The sequence below is a fragment of the Microtus oregoni genome, unplaced genomic scaffold, assembly GCF_018167655.1.
Source record: "Microtus oregoni isolate MIOR12 unplaced genomic scaffold, Mior012 000047F_ref0000412, whole genome shotgun sequence".
Classification (NCBI taxonomy): domain Eukaryota; kingdom Metazoa; phylum Chordata; class Mammalia; order Rodentia; family Cricetidae; genus Microtus; species Microtus oregoni.
The window spans coordinates 16,042,687-16,062,792 of NW_024543221.1; the positions used below are offsets into that span (position 1 = coordinate 16,042,687).

At 46.5% G+C, this 20,106-nt stretch overlaps 1 protein-coding gene across 2 annotated transcripts in view; it reads left to right on the forward strand.

Moving 5' to 3' along the window:
* The window catches only part of Kcnh1 (potassium voltage-gated channel subfamily H member 1), a 296,080-nt gene that overhangs the window by 13,191 nt on the left and 262,783 nt on the right, over positions 1-20,106 (forward strand). For both annotated transcript variants that reach the window (XM_041635334.1, XM_041635336.1), the window contains exon 2: positions 14,487-14,610. In XM_041635334.1, coding sequence (XP_041491268.1) covers positions 14,487-14,610 — 124 coding nt within the window. The remainder of the gene's footprint in view (positions 1-14,486; positions 14,611-20,106) is intronic.

Below are 20,106 nucleotides of genomic sequence, written 5' to 3' on the forward strand. Positions count from 1 at the left end.
CCGTCTGTCCCTGTTTGCTGTCTGTGATGTGGCCCATGTGTCTATCTGTCCTCTGCTCCCTCCGGTGCCCCAGTCTCTGCTCCTCTGTACCACGAGTTGCCCATCACCCTCTGCTCACCAGCACGGATATGGTCAACCAAGTCTGTTCAGCTCAGAGGTCACTCAGACAAACATCTCACTTTCTGTTCTTGGAAGAAAATCTAGTTGGACTAGCCCTCATAATGGCTTGCTTGGGATTTGGAGTTACATGATATGCAGAAGTGGGCAGAGGAGGCTAGATGGGCAAGCTGGCCGTAGCTGTCAAATGTACAGTATGTGTCCTATGGTCCTGCCAGGCCTGGGACGGGACACATGCTCAAAGCCTTCTTATTAACCTGAGTTGCTCTGCAACTCCTTCTGCCCACTCGACTGCAAGGCTGTGCCCCACTAAGAACTTCAAGTGACAGGAAAGTAGAGAACTAGCTTTAGGGTGTTTCTCTAATACCGTTGGGTATATGCGTGGTGTACATACATGTGTGCATGTTTGCATGTATGTGGGAACATATATATGAGAATGCTTGTGTATGTGGAAGTCTGAAATCAGGGATCATCTTTGATTATTCTTCTGCCTTATTCATTGAGGCAGAGGCTCTCAATCAAACCCAGAGCTCACTGATATGGCCAGTCTTGACACCCGGCTTGTATTGGGGAACCCTCTTCCTTCATCTGTCAAGGCTGGGATTACATGTGACCACTATACCCACCTGACATTTTATATGGATTCTGGGGATCTAAATCCATCCTCAGCCCTGAGTGGCAATCACTTTAACCACTGTTGTCGTCAGGGTTTCTATTGCTGTAAAAATATGCCAGAACCAAAAGCAGTATGGGGAGGAAAGGGTTTATTTCATCATCTAGGAAAAGTCAGTACAGGAGCCCGAGGCAGGAACCCGGAGGCAGGAACCTGGAGGCAGGAACTGAAGCAAGGACCATAGCAATGCTGCTCACTGGCTTGGCCCTTGTAACTTGCTCAGGTGCTTTCAGAACTCAGGACCACTTGTCCAAGGGCAGTACCACCCACAATGGGCCAGGCCCTCATAGAGCAACCGTTAATTAGGAAGATGCCTCACAGACTTTCCTGAGGCTGGTCTGGTAGGTATAGCACGAATAATAGAAACACAGAGACAGATGTTGGGGTTCAAGCTGAAGATCAGAAAAACAAAGCAGCCAGCCACTAGAGAAATCTCACCTCTACCAAGGCTCAGACAAACAGGGGCAGACTGCTGACTGCAATGCTTTGGACCAAACCTCCTACTGCACACTGAGCTCCTGTCTCCCCTGCCTTAGATTCCTCTGCCCAGCGCTATCACTCCTGTCTCCACCTCCCTAGTGCTGGGTTTAAAGGCGCCTGACTCCCGAGTGCTGGGATCACCTCTGTGTGAACTCTATTTCTGTTTTTAGACAGCTTCAATCTTGAGTAGCCCAGGGCGGCTTTGAGTCCTGGGATTAAAGGTGTGTGCCACCACTCCATGTCCTCTAGAGACTTAGCCCTGCATTCTGATCTTCAGGCAAGCTTTATTTGTTAAAACACAAATAAAATATCACTATAGGTAGGGACATTTCTCAGTTGAGGTTCCCTCTCCCCAGATGGCTCTATCTTGGGTCAAATTGACAAAACCCTAGCCAGCATAGCTAGTGGGTCACCTCCTTAGCCTCTACTCATTAATATATACATTTAAAGATTTATTTAAAAAAATTAATTATGTGTCTGTGTGTGGATATGTGCACATGCACACAGATGTTTGTGGGGGCCAGAAGGTGTTGGATGCCCCAGAACTTGAATTCCAGGTGGTTGTCAGCTGCCTAGTGTGGGAGCTGACACATGGGAACAGAACTTGGGTCCTCTGTAAGAGCAGCACACACCTTTAACATCTAAGCCATCTTTCCACTCCCAGTTTTATCCAGACATTCGTGTATTAAGACATCACTGGTTATAAATATGAGAATGATTTTTGATCCATTAAGCTATTGAGCTGCTTTTAAACAACTGACCCCATAAACAAATGCTTCTTAGTATTTGTTCATTTGGGCAGGGGCTCATCTCTATTATTAATCTAGCTTATTAAATATCCTCTAGTAATAGAACACGGCCGTGCCTCCCCTTCCACTCTGCTTGTGAGGCAGAGTCATTTGTTGTTAATGTTTTTTTATTTGGTGCTGGATGAAGAAGATACCTTTGAAACTGTGTGCTTTGGGTACTTGCTCAGTAAACGGGGTGCTTGAGTTTGCCTGCTCAGTAAACGGGGTGCTTGAGTTTGCCTGCTCAGTAAACGGAGTGCTTGAGTTTGCCTGCTCAGTGAACGGGGTGCTTGAGTTTGCCTGCTCAGTGAACGGGGTGCTTGAGTTTGCCTGCTCAGTAAACGGGGTGCTTGAGTTTGCTTTGGAAATTGAAAGCTCTCTCTGCGCTGTAATTTATGGACTTAATAAAAAACGTGTTTCTGTTTAGTATTAAAATCACAGGCGAAGCAAATAGCGATTGAATCTCTTGGGTGTTTGGTTTATTTTTTGTGAAGATTGGGCCCATGGCGATATAGAAGAACCATATTCATGCGGTTTTATTGTTGGAAACATGAGAGCAATGTGTGACTTTTTCTTATACTAAGGCTTTGGATGTTGACTTAGGCAGACAGGAGGGCTTAGCTTTGGATGTTGACTGAGGCAGACAGGAGAGCTTAGCTTCAGCATTTCCCTCCCAGCTGTGTATTCTCCCAAATATTACCAAATTTTGACCAAATTTTTCCTTCCTCCTTCCCTCCCTTCCTTCCTTTCTCTTATTTCCTCCTTCCTTCCACCCTCCCTCCCTTTCTCCCTTCCTCCCTTCCTCCCTCCCTTCCTTCCTTCCTTTCTTTCCTTTCCCCCTCCCCTCCCCTTCCCTCCCCTTCCCTTCCCTCCTTCCTTTCTCATTTCCTTCCTTCCGGGGGCTGGAAGATGCTGGTTAAGAGCATTTTCTGCCCTTGCAGAGGACTGAGTTCCATTCCCAGCACTCACATGGTAGCCCACATCTCTTTGTAACTCCAGTTCAGTGCATTCAATGATTTCCTCTGACCTCAGTGGGCATCAGTCACACATACGCTACAATACATGCATACTTGTAAGCAAAATGTTCATATGCATACAATAAAAATTAATCAAAAATATTAAAAAAGTAAAGTCAGATGTGATTTGTAGCTGTAATCTAGGTGCTGGGATAAAGTGGGTGAATCAGAGGGATTTGATTTTGGTGAATTCAAGTCTAGTCTGAACTTCGCAGGGACACAGTGAGTTCCAAGCCTGCCCAGACTTCAGAGCAGTAGAGAGATGGAGAGCAGCCTGGGTTATATAGAATGAGACCCTGTTTCAAAAACGCAAACAAAATCAAAACAAAAAGTAATTCCTGATATGGATTTCATGTAGGTTCGAGAAAACAAAGCCATTATTTTCTGCTCTTTGTCTAGGTGTTATTATGTAATTCTTGATCTTGTCATTTATTGCAGCTACTATGTTTCTGTTATTTCAGATCTAGAGCCCTGTGGAGTGTCAGGGAGATGTGTTCCTTTCCATGCGGGGCTCTGAGTTGTTGGACTTGCGCTGTGCAGTAGTTACTGTCCTTTAATCCCCAGCATTGGCAGGAAACGATGAACCTGCGCAAACCACGTGCCGAATGTGGCTTTTATCTGCGTAATTGCTCGCACCGAGTCACTTCTTGTACCATGCTTTACTGAGTCTCTCCTTTGTTATTTGTGGTAATTACAATGAAAAGCAATTTTCTAATAATTCTCTTTAGAATGTCTCTGTATTATGCTTTATGGGCAAATGGTAGGTTTGGGAGGAGCGTGAGGATCCTTCCTGCTGCAGAATGGCTGGGCTCAGGCCGCTTGGCTGAAGAGACTCCGTGATGGGGGTGGGGAGCCTTTCCAATAAACCATAGCTTTTGGAGACTGTTGGGCTTTGTCAGTGAACTGGAGGGGAGCTAAGGGTGGAACAAGATTGAAAGGAGGAAACCTCCCATTTAGTTGGGTGCAGTCTTGTCGGGCAGTAGACCCTCACAGAGGAGGAGGGTATGGGAGGAAGCAGTATGATTGGGCTAATTTTCCTGTGTGCCTGCCCATTTTAATATTCTGGGGAGGCGCCGTAAGCCCCCACCACCCACAGAGAGGTGGCTGCATCAGTATCAAGAGTACATTTCTTTTCTTTTTTGTTTCAAGAGAGGGCCTTTCTGTGTAGACCAGGCTGGCTTTGAACCGTCAATCTTCCAGCCTCAGTCTCCTTGGATATTTGAATTACACTGTAAACGGCTGTGCTCAAGGGCAGATTTCTCGGCTAGACTTTGTTGATTCCCAAGAACACATTTAGGCATCTTCAGGGTGCACACACTGGCCACCAGCGTACAGTGATCTTGTACTTTTGAATTCTTAGACTTGTGATTAACTGCCCCTCACACCTCTCTCCAGTCCTAGCAATTCCGCGGAGCAGAAGCAGTGTGGAGTGTGGCTCACCCAAGCACGTCCCTTTGAAAGGTTTCTCTGTCTCAGTAGACGCAGGCAGTAGGGAGGTGACTTTCTGGGTGGCGGCTGCTGGTGGCCTTGGAGGGTGCAGTCACCGTAGGACTTGTTCTCTGTGCTGGCATAGGGATTAGAGTCAGATCTGTGGCTTCCAGCTAATTCAGGGTCTCTTCTCTTTCCCAGTTCCACAGAGGGAAAGGAGCTCCCCACAAGGCTTGTGGGGATGCAACCAAAATTAGAATCTAACTTGTTATCTGTGTTGTTCTTTTGAGTAGATCTGAGGGAGGGGCAAAAATGATTGACAAGCTGTCTTCTTTTGAAGCTTTTACTTTTAAAATATGATTTTAGTTGAAATAGAATTACATCACCCCCCCATCCCCCGCTTTCCTTCGTCCAACCTCTCCCAGCTATCCTTCCTTCCTTGAGCCCCTCCCATGTCCCCTCTCAACTTGATAATTTTTTTCCTTATTGTTGTTATGTGCAAACTGATGTATGTATGTGTACATGTATGCATGCATGTATGTGTCTGCACAACTATATGTAAACACAGTCTGCTGAGTCTATTTTTGCTGGTGGTGTGAATGCGGTTTCCAGGCTGATTACTCTGCACAGACAGCCAATAAGGGGTTGTCCTTGTCCCTGGGAGAGGCTAATTCTTCTAGCAGTCATTAGTTGCCTGTAGTTCTTTGTTTATGGGTGAGACCCTTGAAGATTTCCCTTCCACTCTAGAGCATCCTTTTACATTGCTATTGTTCCAGTCTTGTTTTTGTAACCATTTCTAGGAGAGACATTCACAGCAGGCTTCCTGGTGTTCCGGCTCTTACAGCCTTTCCATCCCCTCTTCTCGGTTGTTTCCTGAGCCGTAGATGCAGGGACGATGGCAGAGATGTAGCCACTGGAGCTGGGCTCCCACCAACTCCTGTTCCCTCCTTCTGTGCCGTTGAGGTTTTCTGTGGTGGTCTCCATTGGCTGTAAAGAGAGGCTTCTTTGATGAGGTGTGGAGGCTACAATTATCTGTGAGCATGAGGGTAAGATGTAGGATCTGGCTGGGGATTATGCTTGTCTAGCAAAGTGACAGTAGTGGATTCTCTTCTAAGAGCCAAGACCTCACCAGCCCCAGGAACTGGCTAGGTTTGCAGCATCAGGCATGATTTCTCTCCTGTTGCATGGACCTGAAGTTCAGTGAGAGCTATTGGCTCCACTTCCACCTGAGTGCCACTCCCTGCACTGTGGCGCATGAAGAGGAGTGAATTCCATTCTGACTTTTTATACCCATAAGTTTATTCTTATTGTTTCCTTCCCCCATACTCTCGCTGATAGCCTCCTTTTCCACAAGACGTCCCTGTCTGCTTGCTTCTCATGTATTTCATCACTCCCTTTACTTCCTCCTCCTCATTTGAAGTCTCTTTTTTCCTTTGCATTGTCTCCTTTCTGCCTTCAACACATCACCCCCCCCACATACCCACCACACATCCACACCACACACACACACACCATACACACACACCACACACACACATACCCACCACACATCCAAAAACACACCATACATCCATACACACCACACACACACACATACCCACCACACACACACACCACACATATGCACCACACACACACACACCACACACACACATACCCACCACACACCACACACACACACATCACACATCCACACATCCAAAAACACACCATACATCCATACACACCACACACACACACCACATACACACACCACACATTCACAAACACACCACACATTCATACACACCACACACACATAAGCACACACCACACATACACACACACCACACACTTAATATATACATATATATTAATATAGATAATAGCTAAATATAGAATCAACGTTTGCGAGAAAGCATGCTTTATTTGACTTTCCACGTCGGGCTTATTCAGTGTAACATAATGATCTCCAGTTCCATCCACCTTTCTACAGATGTCGTGATTTAATTTTTACTTGCGACTACATAAAGTTCCTCACACATTTCTTTACCCATTCATCTTTGACGGGCATCAAGGCAGGGTCCTTCTCTTGGCTATTGTGAATAGTGCAGCCTGTGCAGGTCAGAGCACAGCTTTGCAGGAATTGCTGCTGTCCTTCTCTTATGTGGTTCCTAGAGTTTGAACCCAGCTGTCAGGACGGCAGCAAGCACTGTTACCCATGAGCCATTTTGCCCACCTTCAAAACCATTTTGATTTACATTTTGGTAGTATGGCTTTTATTTCTTAGTTTTCTGCTAGCTTTTATCATTGAGTAGATGCCCTGGTTTCTTGGGTAGTGTCAGGACCTTTGTCTTGCTAGGCAGCCTCTGTTTTAGCATCTCCAGCTAAAACTGGACTTCTTACGGGACTGCTTAGTATTCTCAAGACTGCAGAAGCAGAAATTTTGCAAAACTAAACATTGAGATATAGGACAGAGCTTGGCACAGCACCAACTTTACTGTGGAGGAGGCGTGCGCTAGACCCAACAGAGTCCAGGGGAGAAGAGTATACAATGATGGAACACAAGGATGCAGACATCAGATAACCAGCGTCACCTCAGCAACAGAACACGAGGATGCAGACATTAGCACCACCAGGGTCATCTCAGCATAGAACACGAGGATGCAGACATCAGAGCCACCAGTGTCATCTCAGCACAGAACACGAGGATGCAGACATCAGCACCACCAGGGTCATCTCAGCATAGAACACAAGGATGCAGACATCAGAGCCACCAGTGTCATCTCAGCACAGAACACGAGGATGCAGACATCAGCACCACCAGTGTCATCTCAGCACAGAACATGAGGATGCAGACATTAGCACCACCAGGGTCATCTCAGTGACAGAACACAAGGATGTAGACATCAGCACCACCAGGGTCAACTCAGTGACAGAACACGAGGATGCAGACATCAGAGCCACCAGTGCATCTCAGCACAGAACACGAGGATGCAGACATCAGCACCTCCAGTGTCGTCTCAGCTGCCTAGAGTGATGCTCTGACTATCTCAGCTATAAAGCAGTGGTCTTGAGGCATATAAGATGTCATTTTTGATTTTAAGAAGAAAGTCAAAAGGGCTTTTCCATCGCTAGCAGAGGCCAGAGGGCCTCACACTGTTCCCTCCTCTGCAGCTGTTTGTGGGAATCTCCAGTGAGATCAGGCAGTGCCAGGAGTCAGGGCAGTGTGGTGACTTAGAGCCCTGGTCCTTGTTAATGAGTTAGAGACCATTTTGTTTTCATGCCTTCTGGGCTTTCACTCAAATGAGCTGTCTGCAGCAGCCATGTGAAGACCAAGGTATGATATCAGTGCATGGCTGTTAGATTGGATTACAGAGCTTGGCAGCTCCATTGTCTTCACCTCATCTTTGACCTCTGGACCATGAGTTACTGTCTTTCTGCTAGGAACTGGCAGACCACAGTGGTGGAGCCTGTCACAGTTAAGCTGTGGGTGAATATAGGGTCACCTAGCCCAAGCTTTGTCTTCATCCTCTCCACGCGGGGGCAGAGGCAACTATGGGCCCAATATGCAGAACAGAATCTTCACAGGGCAGGATCTTCACAGAGTGGGGTCTTTACTGGGGGACCTTCGTGGAGGGGGGTCTTCATAGTATGGGCTTCATAGAGTGGAGTCTTCACAAAATGGGGTCCTTACTGAACAAGGTTTTTATAGAGAAATGGAGACTTCACAGAACAAGGTCTTCACAGGACTGGGGTTTCCACAAGATGTTTCACACACACACAATGCACATATATTCATGCACACGCACACATGCACCCACACAATGCACGTACACATGCATACATGCATATGAACTCGCACATATGCACACACACAATGCACACACACATGCATACATGCACATGAACTCACACATATGCACACACACAATGCATGCACACGCATACATGCACATGCACTCACACGTATGTACATACACATACTGCACATACGTGCATGAACACACATGCACTCTCATGCACACACAATGCACATGCATGCATATACACACACGTGCATGCACATGCATGTTCACATATGCACATACACACCCACTACACATACATGCATGAACACACACATGCACTCACACACACGCACGCACATGCACATCCAGCAGAATTGCAGGCTGATTACTGCAGAACCTATGCAGAGAGACATTAGCTTCCGTATTTGCGATGCAGAATTTTATGAGTCACCCTGACTGGATCTTGAGTTGCCCACTCTTGGGTATGAGGGTATCTTTGGATGAGCTTAGGAGAATTCTGTATGAATTGTTAGATTATCTTTATATTTCTGTGAAAATGGCATTAGAATTTTGATTGGGATTGCATTGGATCTGCAAGTCACTTTGGGTGATGTGACCACTTAAATAATATGAATTCTTGTATCCCGTGAACCCTGGTTATCTTCCTGTTGATTGTGTGGGAGGCGATGTCTTTTCGATGCTCTGTCCAAGTAGAGGGCTGCCTTTCTTGCGAGTCTTGGCTTCTAGTTTGTTTCCGTTTGCTGAGCTGAGAAACAGCACAGCCTAGAGTCTCTCAGGTTTGGAGGTGAGGGGAACGCCTGAGCTGTTGACTTCATAACCAACCTCTTGTTTGTCAACATGGCCAGCCAGGAAGAGGATGAACACCCTGAGCTGAGCAGGGCTGCTGTCATGGAGTCTTGCCCACACTAGTGTTTAACTTTGTTTTTAATTTTTAGACTCTGTCTTTCTGGGCCTGTCTGTTCTGTAGCAGGGAGGCGGATGTCTCGGCTCCCATGTGCAGGAGTGATGTGGGTTCCTGTTAGTCCTAGTTAGGATTCTATTGCTGTGAGAAACACCATGACCAAAAGTAACTTGGGGAGAGAAGAGTTTATTTCACCCCACGATTGCAGTCCATAATCAAAGAGAAGTGAGGGCAGGCACTCAAACCCAGGACCTGAAGGCAGGAACTGAAGCAGAGGCCGTGGAGGGCACTGCCCCCAGTGAGCTGGGCCCTCCTGCTTCAATCATTACTCAAGAATGTGCCTCCCAGGCTTGTTCAATCGGGCCAATTTGAATGAGGCATTTTCTCAGTTGAGGTTCCCTCTTCCTAGATATGTCTAGATTTCTGTCGAGTTGGTACACTGGCCTCACCCTTCCCCTCTTCTCTCTGTGATCATATTCATGCAGCACAAATGATAATTGCAAGGACTCTGGTTAGCCAGTGGCCTAAATGCAGGCCTGTGTCCTCCTGCCCCAGTCTCTGGGTGCCCAGGAACTGTTGGGACCAAGTTTATACTCAATGGACTCTTGTTCTGTTCTCTTGGATTAAACAGAACTTGGTTCCCCTGCCCCGACTCTGACATGTCTTTCTTGTTCTGTTTCTCTTTGTATAATTTATTGTTCCCTCTATGTTTCTGTCCCTTCCTCCCCTCTCTCAATCTTCCTGTTTGCCTCCTTAGCCTTTCTGATCACCATAGTTACTCGTCCCTTCCGATCTAGTTGATCCTAGTCTCAGGCAGTCTGACACAGGCCTTGGACTGCTATAACCAGCCACTTTTACAAATCCATCCGCTGTGGGGAAGATGGCAGCTTTTGTGTCCCTCCCAACACCAAGGGAACGGAGACCGGCCCAGAAGTGTATCACCCCAGGTGGAATTCCCTCCCACCCCTGAGAACCGGTAGGGAGCCAGGCACAACCCTTCCTTCTCATCTGTCTCTCTTCCCGTCTGTCCCTTCTGTGATGGTGTGGAGGCAGGAGGACTATTCTGGAAATAGATCAGCGTTCTAAGTTCTAAGAAGTTTTCCAGCAAGGGAAGATACTGAACATGGAGAAGGCAGATGGAGAAGCTAGGCTCTGGAGAAGGAATATTTTTGCCCACGTCCTTGACGGCACCTTGTCCATCAGAACAGATGAGGCAGGAGTGCACTGCTGGTTCATTGGTTAAAAATCTCATTATATTTAGAATTTCAGAGGTAGATAAATCACAGCGTTGGGTTGATTTTAGTACTCAATGGAGTAAGGAGTCTATGTGATAGAATGACAGAAAGCATAGACTTTGAAGTCACACAGACCCAATTTTGAGTTCCAGCTTCATGTGTATTTAACTGCCTATTGGGTATCTGAAGAGACTCAGTTTCTTCATGAATCAGGTGATGAAATCCATGATGCTCATTAGTAATACCACTTCATAAAGGTCGTTGGAAAGCTTACAAATCCCATCTTATAGTAGAGCATGACTCAGAGCAAACACCAGCTAATGGTGCCTGTCCTCAGTGACGCCATTGACAGGGCTCCCTTCATTCCTATGATGTGTGGCAGATCACGGGGTTATGTGGGTACCCCTAGCATACAGACACACTGTTCTGGGCAGTAATGTGCAGGTCATTCTTTACAGTTAGGGTTAAAAGGGGGAGAGGAAATAATGTCATGCTTGTTGGGGGCTTTGCGCTGGGATGAGAGGTTTCTTCCCTCCCCTCAAGACCTCTGGTAGAGGAGTTTCTTAGACCCTCTTCACGTGGTGGTGAGGGCATCCTGCTTCTTAGGAGCTATGATCTCTTTCAGGGTGTCTTAGTCACTGTTCTATTGCTGTGATGAAACATCATGACCAAGCCAACTTATAAAAGGAAGTATTTAATAGGAGGCTTGCTTACAGTTTCAGAAGGTCAGTCCATGACCATGGGAGGGCATATGGCAGCAGGCAGGCAGGCAGGCAGGCATGGTGCTGGACCAGTAGCTGAGAGCTTGTTTCTCTGATCAGCAAGTTGGGGATGAGGGGGGGAGGGAAGGAGGAAGGGAGGGAGGGAGGGAGGGAGGGAGGGAGAGAGGGAGGGAGGGAGGGAGGGAGGGAGGGAGGGAGGGGTGAGCACTGACTTGGTACAGGCTTTTGAAACTTCAAACCCACCCCCAGTGACACACCTCCTCCAACAAGGTTGCTCCTCCTAATCCTCCCCAAACGGTTCCACCTTACTGGGGACCAAACACTCAAATATATGAGCCTATGGGAGCCGTTCTCATTCAAACCACCACCCAGGGCTTTCAGAGTGCATTTGGGGCTTTTAAACTGTTAGTATACATGTGAGTGTTTATATATAGTATGGGTGCTTTGCTGACTGATGGGTATGTTAGGCCTTCTGGTGCAGGGAGTCCCCCCTGAGTCCCCTGCCTCTGCCTACATCTCCCCGCACCATGTGCTGGGATTCAGGCAAACACGCACGACAGCTCCCCGTTTATTATGGGTTTTAGGGGTCTGGGTTCTGCTTCTTGTGGCTGAACAATAAGTGATTAATTCTCTGAGCCACCTCCCTAGGCCCCTCTTTTTATTATTCAGACAGGCCTAATAGCCAAAGCTTGTCTTGAATTGTGCTTTGTGGCCAAGAATGTTGAGCTTCATATCCTCCCAAGTGCCGAGATCCCAAGTGCCGAGATCACACGTTCTCACCATCACTTCTGGCCTTGTTTTGGTTTTGAGGCAGCGCCTTGCTGTGCAGCCCTGGCTGTCCTTACGTGGCAGCCTTTCTGCTTGGTCTCCTGATTGCTAGGATGGCAGGTGTGTGCCACCTCTTTGCTTCCTTCTTCAGGTGGTTGTGCCCATGTCCATCTGTCTTGGAATTGCCTTGTGTTCAGGGGCCATGTCTAACAGTCTGATTGCACTGCAGTCTTGCCTTCTGCTTGGTATGCAGAGCACATTTACAAAGGCCTTATGTAAGTGTGGGTGAGACGGATCGAGGAGCTGGTTGTAAGTTTTCATTAGAAGAGAATCTGTGAAAATAGTAGGCGTTCACCTTCCCTTCTTGAAAGCTGTATTTATGTTCCTTTTAAGTAGATCAAACTAGGGCTGTCAGTATGGCTCAGGGGGTAAAGGCTTCTTACCACAGAAGCCTGGCAACCTGAGTTTGATCCTCCAAAATCTGTGTTAAGGTAGAAGGAGTGAACAGACCCTACAATGTTGCCGTATGACCTCTATGGGTACTCCATAGCTCATCTATACACACATTATGCAACACAACAATAATAACAATAATGAAAATAATAATGAGACTAATGATGATAGAAATAAATAAATATAGCTATTTTCAAGGAAGATGACACCTCAAAGACCTTGGTTCAGCATGGCCTCTGGCATCTCTCTCTTCTTGCCTTTTCCATGAGCAGTAAAGCAACCTCAGTCTTTGGTGTCTTTTTTTTTTTTATGAAATGCAATATTCTTTACAAACCTGCCAAATCAAGAAATAAACTCATCTGCAGAGGGCAGAGCAGCCCGCCCGACTCCATGAAGACAGGAAGAGTAGTGATCTACACTGTGAGTGAATTATCCGTGCTGTCCTAGGGGCTGAGGGCTGGCTCGGTGGGAAAAGTGCCTGCCGCAAGCCCGAGGACTGCATTTGCTCTACACCAGCTGTATGGGTGGCTGGGCGCAGTGGCGCATACCTCTAGCTCCAGCACTGGAGGGGGCAGAAACAGGTGGATCTCTGAGCTCACTCACCAGCCAGCCTAGCAGAGCCATGAACTCCATGTTCAGGCAGAGACCCTCTCTCAAAAATTAGATGAGAGCAATCAGGGGAAACAAGCTCCAACCTCTGTATGCATAAACACGCTCATGCACACGTGAGCACACATCCACTACATGCATACACACACTCATGCACACATCCACTACATGCATACACACACTATGCACACACATCTACTACATGCATACACACACTATGCACACACATCCACTACATGCATACACACTATGCACACACATCCACTACATGCATACACACACTCATGCACACATCCACTACATGCATACACACACTCATGCACATGTGAGCACACATCCACTGCATGCATACACATGCTCATGTACACATGAACACACATTCATTGTATGCACACATACACTTATACACACATGTGCACACATTCACCCAGACAGGTACATGCACACCTAAGGAACTTGCTTTGTATTATTGATGTGTATTTAGTGATATGGAAAATTAGGGATTAGCTATGTTTCATTGGAACTCACTGATGCACATAGGAGCATAAAAATGCTATTCTAGAACAAATTGGCCTCAGAGTTAGTGAGAGCCATATTTCACTATGTGCACACACACATAGGAGATACGTGTGTGTGTGTCTGTGTTTGTGTGTATGTATATACAATTTATAACAGGATAGAGTATGTCTGTATTTCTTTCAGGGCTGAGGAAAGTGGGAATATGTGTAGAGAAGGGAGCCAGGCTAAAATAATGGTTACATTGAAGACTCATATTTTATCTGTTCAATTTAAATTATTGAGATCCAAAGAGGGACACTTGATTTTCTGAGCACAAAAGGTACTGACAACTTTTGATTTTCAAATCATTAGAACCATAAATCAGCCTGCTGTCTGCCTCCTGAAACCCTGGCTGCGGAGTGAGAGGGAGACTGGTCAGTGGCATGCAGCTCTGGGCTTGCACAACTTCAAGTCAGAGGAGGTTCTGTGGTGTAAGCCCCTTGATGTCTCTCTACACTGTCTCAGGAGAAGGGTCTGGTCACTGTCCTCTCGAGATGTCTCCCGTGTGTCCTGTGAGGTTGTGCACTACTCACATGCTTTGCTTCTATAGAGGGGCCTTGCAGAATGACCAGGGCTAGTCAGGGTCAGCCAATTTGTATCCTCGGGACAAGAGGTCACGGTGCTGCAGATCCCAGAAGTGACTCCTCTGGCTCACGGGCTTTGCATTATGATGTACTTCCAGAGGGATGAAAAGTTAGTGCTGACCCTGTCTCAGGAGACCCCATAGGTTCCTGGGTTGGTGGCTAACACGCTTCCTTTCCTAGGATACACTGACCTTCAATAGCATCTACACTCATAATTTCTGGTTCCAAAGCTTGGTTCTCCCCGTTCCTCCTGGGGATATGGCTCTGTAGGAGAGACTGCACCTGCAAGCGTTAGGCCGGCTGAAATCATTCATGTCTACTAACATCCTGCCTCACGAGTTCCTTCTTTCTCTTTTGAAACAGATACTAATTTTGTGTTGGGGAATGCCCAGATAGTGGACTGGCCCATTGTCTACAGCAATGATGGATTCTGCAAGCTCTCTGGCTACCACCGGGCAGAAGTGATGCAAAAAAGTAGCGCCTGCAGGTAGGTACCCCACGTGCAGCTCTCTGGGGAGTCTCCTGGACAAAGGAAGATTGCCTTGAACTTGCTCTTTGCTTCTGGTGAAATTTTATTTCCATGACTCCTGTAGTTTGTGCATGTTCTGGGCAAAAACCAAAGGAGATATAGAACATATTTCCTACAACTGACAAATCAGTAAGAGGGGGACTGGAAATCAGAAAAATCTAGATGATGTTGTCTTAGTTAGGGTTTTTATTACTGTGAAGAGACACCACGACCACAGCAACTTTCATAGAGAAAACATTTAATCAAGGGTGGCTTACAGTTTCAGAGGTTCAGTCCATGGCAGCGTGCAGGTAGTCATGGTGATGGAGCTGAGAGTGCTATATCTTATAGGCAACAGGAAGTCAGCTGACTGTCACACTGAGGGAAGCTTGAGAAAAGAGACCTCAAAGCCCGCCTCACAGTGACACACTTCCTTCAACAAGGCCACACCTCCTAACAGCGCCACTCTCTTTGGGGGCCATTTTCTTTCAAACCACCACATTCTGCTCTCTGGCCCACAAAAGCTTATAGCCATATCGTAATGAAAAAACTGCATCCAGTCAAACTTCAAAAGCCCCCCATAGTCTATCACAGTCTCAACAATGCTTAAAAGTCCAGAGTCCAGAATCTTTTCTGAGATGCATGGCAATCTCTTAACTGTAATTCCCCTGTAAAAATCAAAATCAAAATGCAGATCACATACTTCAAGCTTATACCAGCACAGGACATACATTATGATTCCAAAACACAGGGAAGGGAGCATGGTGAGGAAGTATTGGACCAAAGCAAGGCTGAAAACCATCTGGGCAAACTCCAAACTCTGCGTCTCCATGCCTGATGTCAAAATGCTGTCCCCATCTCCAATTCCATTCAGCTTTGTTGACTGCAACACACGTCTTTCTCTTGGGCTGGTTCCACTTCCTGTTAACAGCTCCCCTCAGCAGGTGTCCCACGACTCTGGCATCTCTCACAGCTTGGGTTCTCCACGCAATCCACGCTTCACCTTCACAGCTTTGCACAGTGGTCTCTCTACTAGGCCTCCTGGCCGCAGTGGCTGTCCTTAGGCACGGAGGCACCTTCTATAACCTGTTTCGTCTATCCTTAGCTTCAACGCCAGAACCACGTGGCCCAGGCTGCCAAGTTCTGCTGCTCGTTAGGGCTGGAACATGGCCCCTTGTTTAATTGCTTCTTCACCAGCTTTCTGTTTTCCTTACGGCCCAAACATGGCTGTCCTTGAATTTGATCTTTAGACCAGGCTGTCATCAAACTCAGAGATCACCAGCCTCTGCCTTCCCACTGCTGGGATTAAAGGCCTGCACCTCCACTTCCAGCTTCAAACTTTTTTTTTTTTTTTTTGATTCCTTTCTACAAGTTGGAAGCTTAGCTGGGTGGGATCGCACCCTGAGGTCACCACTCCCTTTATCCCATTTCTTAATCTGTTTATCTCCTTGAACACAGAATTTAGCTCCATTCTGCTCTCTGGTGCCTCCTTTCTCCTCAAATATTTTTCCTTGCCCAGCTTGCTCCTTTTATGATATATCATCATCAGCGTGACCACTAATGTCCACATGAAAGGGTCTACACTAGGCTCTTTTGAGATTTCTTCTGCCAAGGGAATTAATCCCAAACTCTTCAATTTAGGCAGAGTCTTTGGTTACAAAGACAAGATGCAGCTTTTAATGATTCCATGAAATAATTTTTAATTAATTAACTAAATCAACACAGCCGTATAGCTCAGGCTGGCCTCACTTGCTAGATAGCAAGAGAAGACCTTGAGCTTCTGATGCACCTGCCTCAGACTCCCGACTGCTGAGATTACCCACAGGCCTGTGCCAGTATGCCCTGTTTATGCAGGTCTGGGAACTGAACCCAGGGCCTTGGGTTTGTTGGCAAGCAAACGCTCTACCCAACTGAGCTACATCCGCAGCCCAAATTTTTAAAACTCCATGAACATTTTATAAAGAGTATTGCAAGGTAAGGCCCCACTCACAGATTCTTTTCCCCAGTGAGAATTCTTTAGAGAATAGTTCATTCTGTCAGTTGTTCTGTTACACGCATAGCTGTGTATCTGACAGGGATACCTCGGTACCCTTGGGCCTGGACATTGGAAAAGCTGTTTTCAAGATGCTGAGCTGGCATGCAACCCAGACCCTGCCAGGCATCCCAGCAGCCTTGGCTGGATCTTGGCTCAGTACAGCCTCTGGGTGCCCCGCCATCATCTGTGGTATATTCATGGAGAGGCACCGTCCTCTAAAAAAAACGTGAACTCACCATGGAGTGTGGAGATGCCTGCCCTGCCCTGGGCTTTCATGTATTAGGTCAGCCACCTCAGTGCTGGCTACCTATTACATGTTTACACAATATCTGAAGTTCGTTAAACTCTAGATTGTTGAGCCCGATACATGGACAGTTTGACCTTTTTTTTTTTTTAACTGATATAGTTTTGGATAGTCTCTAATGCACTTGAGTGTCCTGCATTCTCTGTGTGCTGTTTTCCACTGAGTATCTACCCTTACCTGTCTGTCTCTATCTGCAGATTCCCAATTGACAAATCTCGGGAGTTAGCTTCACTTTTTAGCGTGGCCAGAGTGGCGTTTTCCCTTTTCCTTATTGGCTGTGCTCAAAGGACAACAGAGGCATTCCCTTGTTGATTCTGCCAACTTTTCTTTTGTACAGTTCTAAGCAGTTCATTCAGCGTAACATCTGAGCACTCCCCTCCCGTCTGTTCCCACCGCCTTCCTGGTAGAGCAGGCCTCCCCTGTCTTATTTCTGTACTGTAGACATTTTCATTTTTTGAGGTTCTTTGGGCTAAAATTCTATGGTTCTTTGGGTCAATTTTTCAAGAAAAAGCTAGGATACATTCAGTGTGTGGCATCAGGAGACGGGGGATGCGTGGTTTGGAGCCCACACCCCCATTTCTGCATGGCCTCAGGCTGGAGGCCGGGTCACCACAGTCTCCCCTTGTTGATGAAAGGCCTGGAGTCTGTGAGGGGTCGTGCTGGACTCTGGGTGGTGGTGTCAGAGAACACGACTTCCTGTCTACCTCCTCCTGCATTTGTTAGTGTCCTGCGCCTTTGTCCCTCTTACTTAGTTGATGGTGTATTCTGCTCCGGAAGGATGAGTCTTGGTGACTAGGCACAATGTGGAGCTCAGGAGAACAGTATGGTCCTGGCATCTTTCCCGCCTCTGCTAAGAGCCAGGCTCGTGGGCAGTGCCCTCCGATCCTGAGGTTTTTCTCTGCTCTTTGCTTCCCGAGGCCGCTTTTCCCCCAGCTGGAGCAGCAGGTAGACGCACTAGTAAAGGCTTGTAGGATTTTATTCTCTCTGTTTCTACCCAATGCTGTTGTCCTTTTCAGAGGGTGAGGAGGCAAGAAAAGGCTTCACGACAGTGGCAGAATCTTCTGTCTTTCCTTAGCTCCATCTTCGAGATAGAGCCTCAAGTTTTACCCCTTTCTTGTTTGGTAACTCCTTGTGCCCACCCCCCCCCCCAAGTTTATTTTTGTTAGGAATTAAAAGAAAAACCCATGATTCAAATTTATCCAGTCATTCTTCCCAGAAGTCTCCTGGAGTTGTATGTCTAAGATGTAATTGTTTAAATCCCTCCCAGTTGGGTACAGGCTGAAATGTCAATCACCTTCGTGGTGGAGGATGAAGTGGTCTCTTTTGCCATCTCTGTGTTGCCTATGGCAACATTTCCCTCCCTTGTTTGTAGTTCAGTCGTGTGGGACTGATGCACACCCAGGTTCTGGAATGACCTCCTATTACGTTTGTATTTTCACACACCGGAGGTCTTCCCTGATCAAGCAGAGGGCCTGCCCTGGTACACGGAGGCACTCATTCTATTTCCAGATCTACTGGTTTTCCACGTATGCCAGCCATTAGAGGCTTAGCTTTTAGGGGCAGAAATGGAAAAATGGAAGCTTTAAAAAAACCAGTTCCATCAATGAGTCTTCTTAAATTCAATTAATGTTTTTACTGTGTGTACATGTGTGTTCGTATGTGCATGTGTATCCATGTTTGTGTATGTGTGTTGACATGTGTTTATGAATGTGTGTTCATATGTGCACGTGTATGTGTCTTTATGTGTGCTGACATGTGTATGAATGTATGTGCTTTTTGTTTTTTGACTATTAATCTATATTTTAATTATATATTGTTTTAAAAAATCTTTATTTTACATATCAATCCCAGTTCCTTCTCCATTCCCACCTCCTGCTCCCCTCACCTTCCCCCCACTCTACCCCCATCTACTCCTCAGAGAGGATGAGGTCTCCCTTGGGAGTCAACAAAGTCTGTCACATCTCTTGAGGCAGGACTCCCCCCTATATCTAGGTGAGCAAGGTATCCCCTCCATAGGAAACGGGCTCCGAAAAGCCAGTTCATGCAGTAAGGGATAAATACTGCTTCCATTGCAGTTCCGCAAACTGCCCAAGCCACACAACTGCCACCCACATTCAGAGGGCCTAGTTTGGTCATATGCAGCTTCCCCAACTCTCTCCGTAGTCAGTGAGCTCCCACTTGCATGGGTTAGCTGTTTTTGTGGATTTCCCCATCATGGTCTTGACCTTTTGCTCATATTATCGCTCCTCCCTCTCTATGACTGAAATCCAGGAGCTTGGTCCAGTGCTTAGCTGTGGACTCTGCATCTGCTTCCATCAGTTACTGGATGAAGTTCTATGATAACCGTTAGGTAATCATCAATCTGATTACAGGGGAAGGGCAGTTAAGGCAGCCTCTCCACTATTTCTTAGATTCTTAGCTGGGGTCATCCTTGCAGATTCCTGGGAATTTCCCTAGCGTCAGGTTTCTTGCTAACCTCATAAGGGCTCCCTCTATCAAGATATCTCTTCCCTTGCTTTCGCTCTCTGTCATTCCCCCCAATCAACCTTCTGAATCCATCATGTTCTCCTCCCTCCTCCCCTTCTGTTCTCCCCCTTCCCCCATGCTCCCAATTTACTCAGGAGATCTTGTCTGTTTTCCCTTCCCAGGGGCATTCATATATGTATCTCTTAGGCTCCTCCTTGTTTCTTGTTTTTTCTGGGGCTGCAGACTATAGACTGGTTATCCTTTGCTTTATGTCTAATATCCACTTATGAGTGAGTATATATCATGTTTATCTTTCTGTGTCTGGGTTACCTCATTCAAGATTTTTCTTTCTAGTTCCATCCATTTGCCTACAAATTTCAAGGTGTCATTATTTTTTATAGCTGAGTAATACTCCATTGTGTAAATATACCACATTTTCTTTATCCATTCTTTAGTTGAGGGGTATCTAGGTTGTTTCCAGGTTCTGGCTATTACAAATAATGCTGCTATGAACATAGTTGAGCAAATGTCCTTGTGGCATGAGTGTGCATCCTTTGTGTATGTGCCTAAGAGTGGTATTTCTGGATCTTGAGGTAGATTGATTCCCAATTTTCTGAGAAACCACCATACTGATTTCCAGAGTGGTTGTACAAGTTTGCATTCCTACCAG